This window comes from Capsella rubella, unplaced genomic scaffold (genome assembly GCF_000375325.1).
Source record: "Capsella rubella cultivar Monte Gargano unplaced genomic scaffold, Caprub1_0 scaffold_5, whole genome shotgun sequence".
In the NCBI taxonomy this organism is placed as follows: Eukaryota; Viridiplantae; Streptophyta; class Magnoliopsida; order Brassicales; family Brassicaceae; genus Capsella; species Capsella rubella.
The window spans coordinates 264,795-274,910 of NW_006238919.1; the positions used below are offsets into that span (position 1 = coordinate 264,795).

Genomic DNA, 10,116 nt, shown 5'->3' on the forward strand with positions numbered 1-10,116 from the left:
TGTAGTGTTCTCATTCGTACATGTGAGGACTTATTGTATGGTTCATAATGAAAACTATAATTCAAGGTCCCGATTGATATATTCTCATAGCTTAGCTATATTGATAAACACTTATCAAATTCATCTGCTCTAGTATATTGGTAAAATTTTGTTTTTTTCCCCAAGTATTAAATTAGCTTATTATTAAATAAACACAAAACGTAAAGAATTAATATACCTCGTAAGCGTGAATGGTATTAATTAGCAAATTAAGCATCCCTTAAAAAAATTATAAATGGATTTGTGTGTGACGCAAATTAATGAATTATCTTTTCTTTCTGTTCGCTGTGAACTTTCTTTCTATATATTACACACAAAAATCACTATAACCAATTTTACTCATAAACCTCTTTTAAATCTCTTCATCTCTTTGTCTCCCCCAAAAACAAAAAAAAACTTTGCTATTTCTCTCTTATTTAGTTTCCTGTATCTCGCCGGTGAAGAAGCCGAATTCAAACCCTAACCCTTTTGTTTCCACGAGTCGTCTCCTCGATTCTTCCTCAGTGTTTCTACATTTTTTGCTTTTCGATTCGAGAATGTGCTGACTTAGGTATGCGCGTTTTCGTTTGTGTTTGAATTATCTGGTGGATTTGGGACTCATTAGTTGCGATTTTGAATGTGTAGAGTTGGTTTATAGATCGGGAATATAAAAAAAAATGGAGGAAGGTGGATATTCGTTTGAGGTTAACAATGGACGACCAACGGCGAGTGAGTTTGGTACGACGGCGAGGTCTTCTTCGCCGTCATTGACTATGTCATCTTCATTCCGCGAAGGAGGAGGAGGAGGGAGTAAAGGTTTATCACGACGGAGGTCAATGAAGCCGAGTTTTGATGCGGATAATGACTTCATTACTTTACTCCATGGCTCAGATCCGGTTAAAATTGAGCTCAATAGGCTTGAGAACGATGTCAGAGGTACTATGGGATACTCGATCTGTTGTTTTTTTTGCTATTGTTAATGTTAGGTTTCAAGTTTCCGTTGACATTTTTAGATTTTGTAATTTGGGTTTTGGATATTCACTTGTCATTACGTGCATGAGTGTCATTTCTTGGTTTTAAAACTTTTGACTTTGGGGGTGCAGATAAAGATCGGGAACTATCTGAATCACAAGCTGAGATCAAGGCATTGAGGTTGTCTGAACGGCAGAGAGAGAAGGCTGTTGAAGAGGTTAGTTAGTCCTTCTTAAGTGTATTTACTTCCTTTTTTTTTTGACTTGAGAGGGTAATTTGATGAACAAGTTTAGGTAGTCATTAATATTATAGTTGATTCTATATGGCTTGAGAAGATGAAGCAATTCATACAATGTAGCTATCGCATTCATTGAATGCTTGGGGTTTGTAATCTCTGCAGCCAATCTGTCCTATTCCCTAATCAACTGAATTTTCCACATATGCAGGACATTGTGATTATATCTTTGACATATTGGGTTTTTGTTTGGGTCATAGTAATGATTAAGAATATATCTTGACAAATCGTGTTTCACGATTTGAGTTGCTAGATTTACTCCATTAAAACTGTTACATTTGGCTATTAGTTTCTGCAGTTAATCTGTCATTCCCCTATCCTTTTCACCATGTCATATAGGGATGTTTGGATTAGACTTGATGCAATTGAATCTATCACAAGAACATGTATTTGAAAATATAGCTTGACATAATGGGTTATTGTTTGGGGTCAGATTAATGGTTAGGAAGAGTTTAGATTCGTGAAACGCAATTTGAGTTTCTAGATTCCTTAAACTATTATCCTTCGGTTAGTAGCTTCTGCTCAAGTAGCATTGGAGTTCTTTGTTATGCAGTACAGGTGAGCAGTCACTCTATGATGCATACATTTTAAATCTTTGTCTTTAGAAGATGTGTTATAGTTTGACTCTCACTATTGTTATATTTAGATTTTGATATGCTTGGTGAGAAAAAAATTGTGTCCGTGCCTGCAAAAGTATATGTATATGAAGCTTATATTTATTATGCCACAGAAATCAGCTTTGTATACTCTGACGCTCTACTCTTTAATTTGATTGCTTAAGCTTACGGAAGAGTTGGGAAAGATGTCGGAGAAGCTCAAACTAACTGAAAACCTTCTTGACAGTAAAGTATGTTTGCAGTATTTCCTCTATTGCTTTTTATTATTACAATTCTTTTCTTTTTGGATCTGTATTTGATAATATCACATGTTGTCACAGAACCTTGAAATCAAGAAAATTAATGAAGAAAAAAGGGCTTCCATGGCAGCTCAATTCGCTGCAGAAGCCACTCTTCGAAGGGTTCATGCTGCTCAAAAGGATGACGATATGCCTCCTATTGAAGCCATTCTCGCCCCTTTAGAGGCTGAACTCAAGTTGGCGAGACATGAAGTATTTTTCTTCTATTCAACCAAATTTATATTGTATATCCTGGCTTATTGAGTCTTGGAACCGTTTACAAAAACTGGGCATCTGGTTTTGCATGTTTTTAATTGTAGATCGTGAAACTTCAAGATGACAACAGAGCATTGGACCGCCTAACTAAATCGAAGGAAGCAGCTTTGCTTGATGCTGAAAGAACCGTTCAGTCTGCTCTTGCCAAGGCTTCAATGGTTGATGACCTCCAGAATAAAAACCAAGAGTTGATGAAACAGATAGAAATTTGCCAGGTATTACTTTCACCTCCTTTACACAGCGGTACTTTAAATATCTGGATCTCTTTGTTCGTTATCGTGAGCCTGCCTTGTTTATCAATTGTTTAAACTAGGAAGAGAACAGAATTTTGGACAAATTGCACAGACAAAAGGTTGCAGAAGTTGAAAAGTTTACCCAGACTGTACGAGAGCTTGAAGAAGCTGTGCTCGCTGGTGGTGCAGCTGCAAATGCTGTGAGGGATTACCAGAGGAAATTCCAAGAAATGAATGTAATAATTCACGTACACGTATAATGCCTCAGTAGCCTATTGCTACCCTTGTACTTAAAATTCAATTCCTGTGCTAATCATAGCAATGGCCATTAATCCTGTGCTTAGGAAGAGAGGAGAGTCCTTGATCGGGAACTGTCTCGTGCCAAAGTAAGTGCAAGCAGAGTTGCAACTGTAGTGGCAAATGAGTGGAAAGATGGTAGTGACAAAGTGATGCCTGTGAAGCAATGGCTCGAAGAACGAAGATTTTTGCAGGTTTTTTAATTTTTCTTTTTGGGTTTCTGTTACTGCTTCGAGTTGTGATTTATATGCACCGAAACCATTTTAACTTTTAGCGCATTCTTTGACCATTTCCTGTTTCTTTTTGGACAGGGAGAAATGCAACAACTACGTGACAAACTTGCCATAGCTGATAGAGCTGCAAAATCTGAAGCTCAGCTAAAGGTAAGAATCCTAGTTAGGATCCATATCTTTTGTCGTCTTTATGTCCAAGGCTTTAATTAGAATTGCTGCTTTTGTTGTTTTCAGGAGAAATTTCAACTGCGGCTTAGAGTCTTAGAAGAGAGTTTAAGAGGGCCTCCAAGCAGTGGCAACCGGTCGACACCTGAGGGAAGAAGTATTAGCAACGGGCCATCTCGAAGGCAATCCCTTGGCGGAGCTGATATTATTCCAAAACTGACATCGAATGGATTTTTCTCCAAGAAAACACCGAGTTCTCAGTTTAGATCTCTGAATGCTAGTACAAGTACAATACTGAAGCATGCTAAAGGAACATCTAGATCATTTGATGGAGGCAGCAGATCTTTAGATAGGAGTAAACTACTAACAAACGAACCCAGATCGAAGTTTCCAGTGAACCAGTCTTCTGAAGGAAAAAACGGAGGCGAGTCACCTAATTCAACAAAACAAGAAGAATCAGAGAAAGTAGCAGCGACAAATAATGATAGTGTCCCAGGAGTATTACATGATCTGCTTCAAAAGGAGGTGATAACTTTACGGAAAGCTGCTCACGATAAAGATCAAAGCCTTAGAGATAAAGACGAAGCTATTGAGGTCAGTCATCTGTTTTACACCTTTCCAGGAAACATTTGCTTGGATTTACTTATATTCTCTGATTAAAATACTCTGTTCTCGTGTTTTCTTTAGATGTTGGCAAAAAAGGTTGAAACACTAACAAAGGCGATGGAAGTGGAAGCAAAGAAGATGAGAAGAGAAGTAGCTGCAATGGAGAAAGAGGTTTCAGCTATGCGTGTGGATAACAAAGGATCAGATAGTAGAACGAGACGTCCCTCTATTAACTCAAAAGGAGCTTCAACAACAGCACAGTTACTTTCTCGAAGGTACTTGCGTTTACTTATTATAACGATCGAATATAATGATTATAAGTTAGTTTCCTTTTTTAACTTAGTTGAATGTTTTGTTTGCATAATCGGTGTTTTAGCAGAGGCTCAGGACGAATGGGGATGACGAGGAGTACGCAGTAATCAAAGAAGTCGATTCCCACGAGGAAAAATATGAATTCTCAATCAGTGGTTAGTAGATGGAAAGAATGATTAAAGCATACAAATGTAGAAATCTAATATGGGAGGTTTGTGTGCTTCTCTAACATAGTAAGATTTCAAGGTAAAAAGAAAAGGAAGAGAAACACTGATTTCAAATTTTATTAGCTAACTTTTGTGCTGGTGATGTTTATTGGTTTTCTTATATATATAGATAAAGAGTTAGGATTGTGCTATAGTTACCCTTTTGAGCCTACTCTGTGATTTATTTGATTAGTGTGACTGTTGCAAATCCTGAAATAAGTTCAGAAACAGAGGTGAGAGTTGTTGAATTGAAATCTTCATCAACATTCATGGACCATAACAAAATGTCAAATGTGAATACTGTTAAATGAATCAAGATTCATGAGTTGAGTCTGGTCTCTTTGAAGGCTTGAAAAGAGAGTCCCTTTTGAATGTAATGAATCTGTGATGGATCAAAAGGACCTCTCACTCTATCAATCTTTGTGATCACTGCTCTCTCCGGCAACACACTCCTCGCCGGATCAACCGCTGTTTCTCCGCTCAGGCACGACGATACTCCTTTGAAGATGATAACTTCCACTTCTTCGTCGTCAACAATGGCAGTCACAATAAGCGCTTCTTCTCTACACGACTGGCTATATACCTCCAACATCGCCATCTCCTCGTTGTACCCGTACTCTTCATCTTCATCTTCACCTCCTACGTCGTCTCTCACCCTTCTCCGAGCACAACACCGTAACGCCTTTGAAGCTGCTCTTCTCTCCGCCGCCAATGCCACCACCGGAGGCACGGTGAATAGGGTATTCAAGTTTGTGAACGAGGGTCTCGTAGTAATTTGATCTTTCTGTCCGAAAACGAATAACCCGGCTATGCCACCGCATTGATTCGCCGGCGTGATAAGCATTGTGATATAATAGTGCATGAGGACCGTTACCAAAGATTTGTCTAGATAAGATATTTTTGAAGGACATGTATATTTTACATAGAAGGGTAGTAGTGATGAGTTTAATTACATCACAGTGCCACTCACTACAGCTATTACCACTTATAGCAGTCGCTTTCGATGCCTCTCTCTTCAAGCCAGTGGCTACTTACTCAACACTGTACGACTTCAATCATTTCTTCTCCACATTTTGTATCTTTCTTCTTCTTCTTCTTCCCCAAATCTTGTTCTCAGTTCTCTAGGGTTTTCACCTTTTCAATACTCACACGAAAGCTTATTCATTTCTTCATCTGCAAATGGCGATCAGCGATCAGTTTCCTACTGGGTTAAGAATTCTCGTTGTAGATGATGACACTTCCTGCTTGTTCATCCTCGAGAAAATGCTTCTACGTCTCATGTACCAAGGTCTGATTCTTATTCAAAGTTCCCACCTTTTCATAGATTTTCCCTTGAAAGTTCACATTTTTGTTTATCTAAGTTTTGTTCCTTTCTTTTTTTTTTTTTTGCAGTTACAATTTGCTCACAAGCTGATGTTGCGTTAACCCTTCTAAGAGAAAGAAAAGACTGTTTCGATTTGGTTCTAAGTGATGTACATATGCCTGGTATGAATGGTTACAAACTTCTCCAACAAGTTGGTCTCGAAATGGATCTTCCTGTCATTAGTAAGACTCTGTTCTTTACCTTCTGTCTCCAAAGATTGAAACTTTCTATCCATTGTTTCTTATTTGAGATTGATTAATCTTGTTCTAGTGATGTCTGTTGATGGAAGAACAACTACAGTCATGACTGGAATCAACCATGGAGCTTGTGATTATCTAATCAAACCAATTCGTCCTGAAGAGCTTAAGAACATATGGCAACATGTTGTTAGAAGGAAATGTACAATGAACAAGGAGCTTGGAAATTCTCAAGTTTTAGAGGATAACAAGAACAGTGGCAGCGTCGAGACTGTGTATTCGGCTAGTGAATGCTCAGAGGGGAGTTTGATGAAACGTAAGAAGAAGAAGAGAAGTGTTGATAGAGAAGATAATGAAGATGATGAAAATTCGAAGAAGTCGTCACGCGTTGTTTGGTCTATTGAATTGCATCAACAATTCGTCAATGCTGTAAACCAGCTTGGAATTGACAGTATGATCCTAAACACTACATACAATTTATATATAAACTCATATTGAGTTGTGCTTATAAGAATTCCTCTTTTTGTTTCAGAAGCTGTACCAAAGCGGATTCTAGAGTTGATGAATGTTCCTGGTTTGAGCAGAGAAAACGTGGCTAGTCATTTACAGGTTTGGTTGACTGATTGATTGAATCTTTACTCATGTTTAGCTCTAGAAAGGTTTTGACTGAGTGAGTCAACGAAATTGCAGAAGTTTCGATTGTATCTGAAGAGGTTAAGCGGTGTAGCTTCACAGAGTAAAGACACGGAGTGTATCAAAAGATATGAAAACATCCAAGCTATGGTTTCCTCAGGACAATTACATCCACAGACACTAGCTGCATTGTTTGGTCAACCAGTAGAAAATCATCTCTCCGCTAGTTTTGGAGTTTGGATTCCTAATGATGATCTTGGCAGTGGTAGATCTCACATTCAAAACTTTGCGGTTGATGTATCATCTACTTCTGACCGTCCTGTTTCTGTCACTACTTCGATGGCGGTTCATGGTCTATCTTCCTCTGCAAATTTCAGTCAGAAAGGTGATGCTGACAACAGCAACAGAGACCACAGAATCAGACAAGGGTATGGATCAAATGTTAATGAAGAATCTTGGATCTTGGGAAAATGTTCGAGACAACGACACTGAGCAACATGGATGGGCTTAAGAAGATGAAGCTCGTATTTGTTCTCAAACTATTTCCTTCACATCTTCAAAATTTGAAGAAAACTTGTAATGTCAGCAATATTAGCTTAGGACATGTACTTGTATTTGCTAGTTTCTCTTAATGGGAGAGTACTTATGTTTAAATCTTTAGATTGGTAACAATAGTAACATGTTGAATTGTAATTGTGTATTTTGCTATAGTTGTATTGTCTTTAGTTGCATTGTCTCTAAAAGTCTGAAACCTTTATCACTAATTGAACCTTGTCTTGAAATTAAAGAAACCGAATACATATTTTGCAATTATTTTTATTTATTTTGGTTGCAATAAGTTTGAGCGTGATAAGAAACCACAAGTCATGCAATAAAAAGAAGTTACAAATTAAAGAAAAGAAAACATAAAAACGCTACATAAGTTTTGTTACAGCTGCTAATGTTGCACCACTTTAGCCAAACCAAAAGCAGCGGCTGAGGCGATGGCTCCTATAAAGGCGGTTTCAAACGCACTTCTAAGGGGTTTGCTGCCGGTGAAATGCCCTTTTGCATAGCCAAATATGAAGAGAGCGAACAGCGTTATGATCACAGACCCCACAACCGCATCCATGGCATGCGGTATGAACAGGTAGGGAGATAGCGGTATAAAACCGCCAAGAACATAAGCGACTGCAATCGTGAACGCGCTTTGTAACGCTCTTTTTGGATCAGGCTTCTCTAACCCCAGCTCAAACCTGTGGCAATTATAACCAATTTAAGTCTAACATATATAACCAATGTGCATGCAACATATGCTTATAGACTATAGTATAGGATTATGAACATATGTGAGCTAAAATGTTTAATTTGACCAACTCTATCACTTCTGTTTGTTACTACTATGTAATTTGTTTAACAGTTTAAAATTTTGGAAGTCGGACCATATAGAATCTTGTCCACACCTGGAAAGTAAAAAGCTCAGCTTTTTGCAGAACACCAAAAGTATCCCTCGATTTTATCCCTAAGTAAAAGACTACTATATAGTTGAAGAATCTTAATATGACAAGTAAAATAATAGTAATGAAATTAGTGGGAAAGTTACTGACCTCATCATAAAATCAAGCCATGCTGGAGGATTCTTACGAAGAGCATTAACCACAGGTGAGTATTCATGTGGAGCTATCCCATACTGTGCAAGTATCTCTGCCACTTCAGCTGCCTCTGTTTATATAGAAATTAAACTTTGTTACACCATTTTCATTTTTTCTAGGAAGGCTTAGCTAGTCAGATTGAGTCCAAAGTTGGTCGTACCAGTCTCAGGAACGGCCACGATCTCTTCTTGTTCTCGTTTCATCTCCCTCGCGTAATGATCCTCTTCGCTCTTGGCAGCTAAGTACCTAATAAGTTCGTAATGCAATATTTTTTAACTTTGCATTAAATTCCACAGTTTAATCACGTTTCTTAATTCGTACATCGTACCATATGTTTACTTGCGACTATAAATATGAATACATGCGTGTATATATAAACATTACATGATCAAGGAATTTTTTATTTTTCGAAGTAAATTAATTTCATAAAAAATGACGTACACAAAAAAATTAGTATTCATTATATATAATAAGTTCTTAATCATCTTATCATATGTAAATATGTAATTAATGTTTACAGTAATTATACCACAAGTAAGGAAATGAATAATCATTTGCATGTAGGATTTGTTTTCTTATATGATTAAGAAACTTAAATTTGTAGCAACTATTTCAGAATTTCATAGAGAGTTTACGTGTCAATAATATATATTTAGATATTTATAAAACGACTAAATCCTTTGGAGATAGATATTCAAAGGATAAAGTCTTATAAAACGGAATAGATAAAGTGAAGTTATTAATAATACCCGCCGAGTCCCATGGAGATAGCGCCGGCAGCTACTTCGGCTATTCCGGCGGTAAGGACGATAGAAGAAGAAGCATTGGCACCGGAGAGACCGGCGGCTAGTGCAAAAGGAACGGTTAAACCATCGGAGACACCGATGATGATGTCACGGACGATTTCTCCGGCGGTGAAGTGTTTCTCGGTGTGATGATCAAGAAGTGTTTGCTTCTCCGGTTCGATAGAGATTCTTGTCATCTTATTCTCTTCCTCCGACGACATTGATGATTCGATTCTCTCTTTCTCTCTCTCTCTCTTTAAAGCTGTGAAGTGTAGAAACATGATCATGATGTGTGTGTTATTATATACACACACAAAGAACGAGGGGAAACATCATCACACACTACTAGTTTATTTTGTAATTATGTTGTAAAATCTAACTTTATTTTATTTCCATCATTTTGATTTAATGAATTTCATATTATTTATTTATTGATTTGTCAAGGAAGCTATAACATATAAGATTTAATACTATCTGCCACTAATAGTCACCATGATTTGTTACCATTTTTTTGTAACTATATTTTCTTTGTAAGTAGAAGTATATATCAATTTCTAATAAATATTTCTTATCAAAAAGAGGTTTAAATTAAAAGCTGTTTCCTAAATAATATTTTTATTTTGTAAGTAGAAGTATATACAAATGAATTGAGAAAATAGATCTTAAGAGATTACACCTGATCAAATTCATTGGTGCTATCTAAACGGCTTTGATTCTACTCTCTAACTAATTAAGTTAATTGAATAATTTTATAACCGGTAAAGTCTTGCATGCATGTGGCCTCATCTGTAAAAGCTTTATTCACCGATTAAGATCCTATGAGTTCTATAAGACAAGAGGAAATAGTTTTGAGCTTTGAACTTTTTGATCAGAACTTCATCAGATAAAATTGCGCGTGTTTGCCACATGCTTGTCCACGACATGAAGCCATGTATGCATTTTCTACGTGGACACGAGAAACCATCTGTAAAATGTAAAAAGAAAGTTACATGAGTCTGC

At 37.1% G+C, this 10,116-nt stretch overlaps 4 protein-coding genes across 6 annotated transcripts; 2 read left to right on the top strand and 2 right to left on the bottom strand.

Moving 5' to 3' along the window:
• The first annotated feature begins 406 nt into the window (after positions 1 to 406).
• On the top strand, positions 407 to 4,662 carry LOC17886016 (microtubule-associated protein 70-3). 2 transcript variants are annotated; one of them, XM_023782963.1, is made up of 12 exons: positions 407 to 589; positions 664 to 954; positions 1,122 to 1,207; positions 2,067 to 2,132; positions 2,223 to 2,393; positions 2,501 to 2,671; positions 2,770 to 2,925; positions 3,034 to 3,180; positions 3,298 to 3,369; positions 3,454 to 3,978; positions 4,072 to 4,265; positions 4,367 to 4,662. In XM_023782963.1, exons 2-12 carry the CDS (start codon positions 696 to 698, stop codon positions 4,407 to 4,409), a joined length of 1,890 nt encoding a protein of 629 aa, XP_023638731.1. In that variant the 5' UTR covers positions 407 to 589; positions 664 to 695; the 3' UTR covers positions 4,410 to 4,662. The 2 variants fall into 2 exon arrangements, with proteins under 2 accessions (XP_023638731.1, XP_006292757.1); XM_006292695.2 differs by having other exon boundaries at positions 408 to 589; positions 4,370 to 4,660.
• On the bottom strand, positions 4,659 to 5,371 carry LOC111830553. The gene is made up of 2 exons (XM_023782964.1): positions 4,810 to 5,371; positions 4,659 to 4,718 (listed from the first exon to the last, which is right to left on the bottom strand). The coding sequence occupies exon 1, from the start codon at positions 5,368 to 5,370 to the stop codon at positions 4,828 to 4,830; it is 543 nt and encodes a 180-aa protein (XP_023638732.1). The 5' UTR covers position 5,371; the 3' UTR covers positions 4,659 to 4,718; positions 4,810 to 4,827.
• A 173-nt stretch (positions 5,372 to 5,544) lies between these two features.
• LOC17885868 (two-component response regulator ARR14) lies at positions 5,545 to 7,465 on the top strand. Of its 2 annotated transcripts, none has more exons than XM_023782705.1 (5): positions 5,545 to 5,796; positions 5,901 to 6,053; positions 6,142 to 6,519; positions 6,601 to 6,677; positions 6,759 to 7,465. In XM_023782705.1, the coding sequence occupies exons 1-5, from the start codon at positions 5,688 to 5,690 to the stop codon at positions 7,191 to 7,193; spliced, it is 1,152 nt and encodes a 383-aa protein (XP_023638473.1). In that variant the 5' UTR covers positions 5,545 to 5,687; the 3' UTR covers positions 7,194 to 7,465. The 2 variants fall into 2 exon arrangements, with proteins under 2 accessions (XP_023638473.1, XP_023638474.1); XM_023782706.1 differs by having other exon boundaries at positions 6,604 to 6,677.
• Positions 7,466 to 7,540: 75 nt separating this feature from the next.
• On the bottom strand, positions 7,541 to 9,367 carry LOC17884770 (vacuolar iron transporter 1). The gene is made up of 4 exons (XM_006293220.2): positions 9,082 to 9,367; positions 8,493 to 8,578; positions 8,288 to 8,402; positions 7,541 to 7,936 (listed from the first exon to the last, which is right to left on the bottom strand). The coding sequence occupies exons 1-4, from the start codon at positions 9,336 to 9,338 to the stop codon at positions 7,639 to 7,641; spliced, it is 756 nt and encodes a 251-aa protein (XP_006293282.1). The 5' UTR covers positions 9,339 to 9,367; the 3' UTR covers positions 7,541 to 7,638.
• Between the last annotated feature and the right edge of the window lie 749 nt (positions 9,368 to 10,116).

Coding starts and splice junctions, on each gene's coding strand:
- LOC17886016 (XM_023782963.1), top strand. CDS start 696: ATGGAGGAAGGTGGATATTCGTTTGAGGTTAACAATGGACGACCAACG. Junction 1,208..2,066: donor GAGAGAAGGCTGTTGAAGAG/GTTAGTTAGTCC, acceptor TGATTGCTTAAG/CTTACGGAAGAGTTGGGAAA. Junction 3,979..4,071: donor ATAAAGACGAAGCTATTGAG/GTCAGTCATCTG, acceptor TGTTTTCTTTAG/ATGTTGGCAAAAAAGGTTGA.
- LOC17884770 (XM_006293220.2), bottom strand. CDS start 9,338: ATGTCGTCGGAGGAAGAGAATAAGATGACAAGAATCTCTATCGAACCG. Junction 8,579..9,081: donor ATCTCCATGGGACTCGGCGG/GTATTATTAATA, acceptor CGAACTTATTAG/GTACTTAGCTGCCAAGAGCG. Junction 7,937..8,287: donor TGGCTTGATTTTATGATGAG/GTCAGTAACTTT, acceptor TAATTGCCACAG/GTTTGAGCTGGGGTTAGAGA.
- LOC17885868 (XM_023782705.1), top strand. CDS start 5,688: ATGGCGATCAGCGATCAGTTTCCTACTGGGTTAAGAATTCTCGTTGTA. Junction 5,797..5,900: donor TCTACGTCTCATGTACCAAG/GTCTGATTCTTA, acceptor TTTTTTTTGCAG/TTACAATTTGCTCACAAGCT. Junction 6,678..6,758: donor ACGTGGCTAGTCATTTACAG/GTTTGGTTGACT, acceptor ACGAAATTGCAG/AAGTTTCGATTGTATCTGAA.
- LOC111830553 (XM_023782964.1), bottom strand. CDS start 5,370: ATGCACTATTATATCACAATGCTTATCACGCCGGCGAATCAATGCGGT.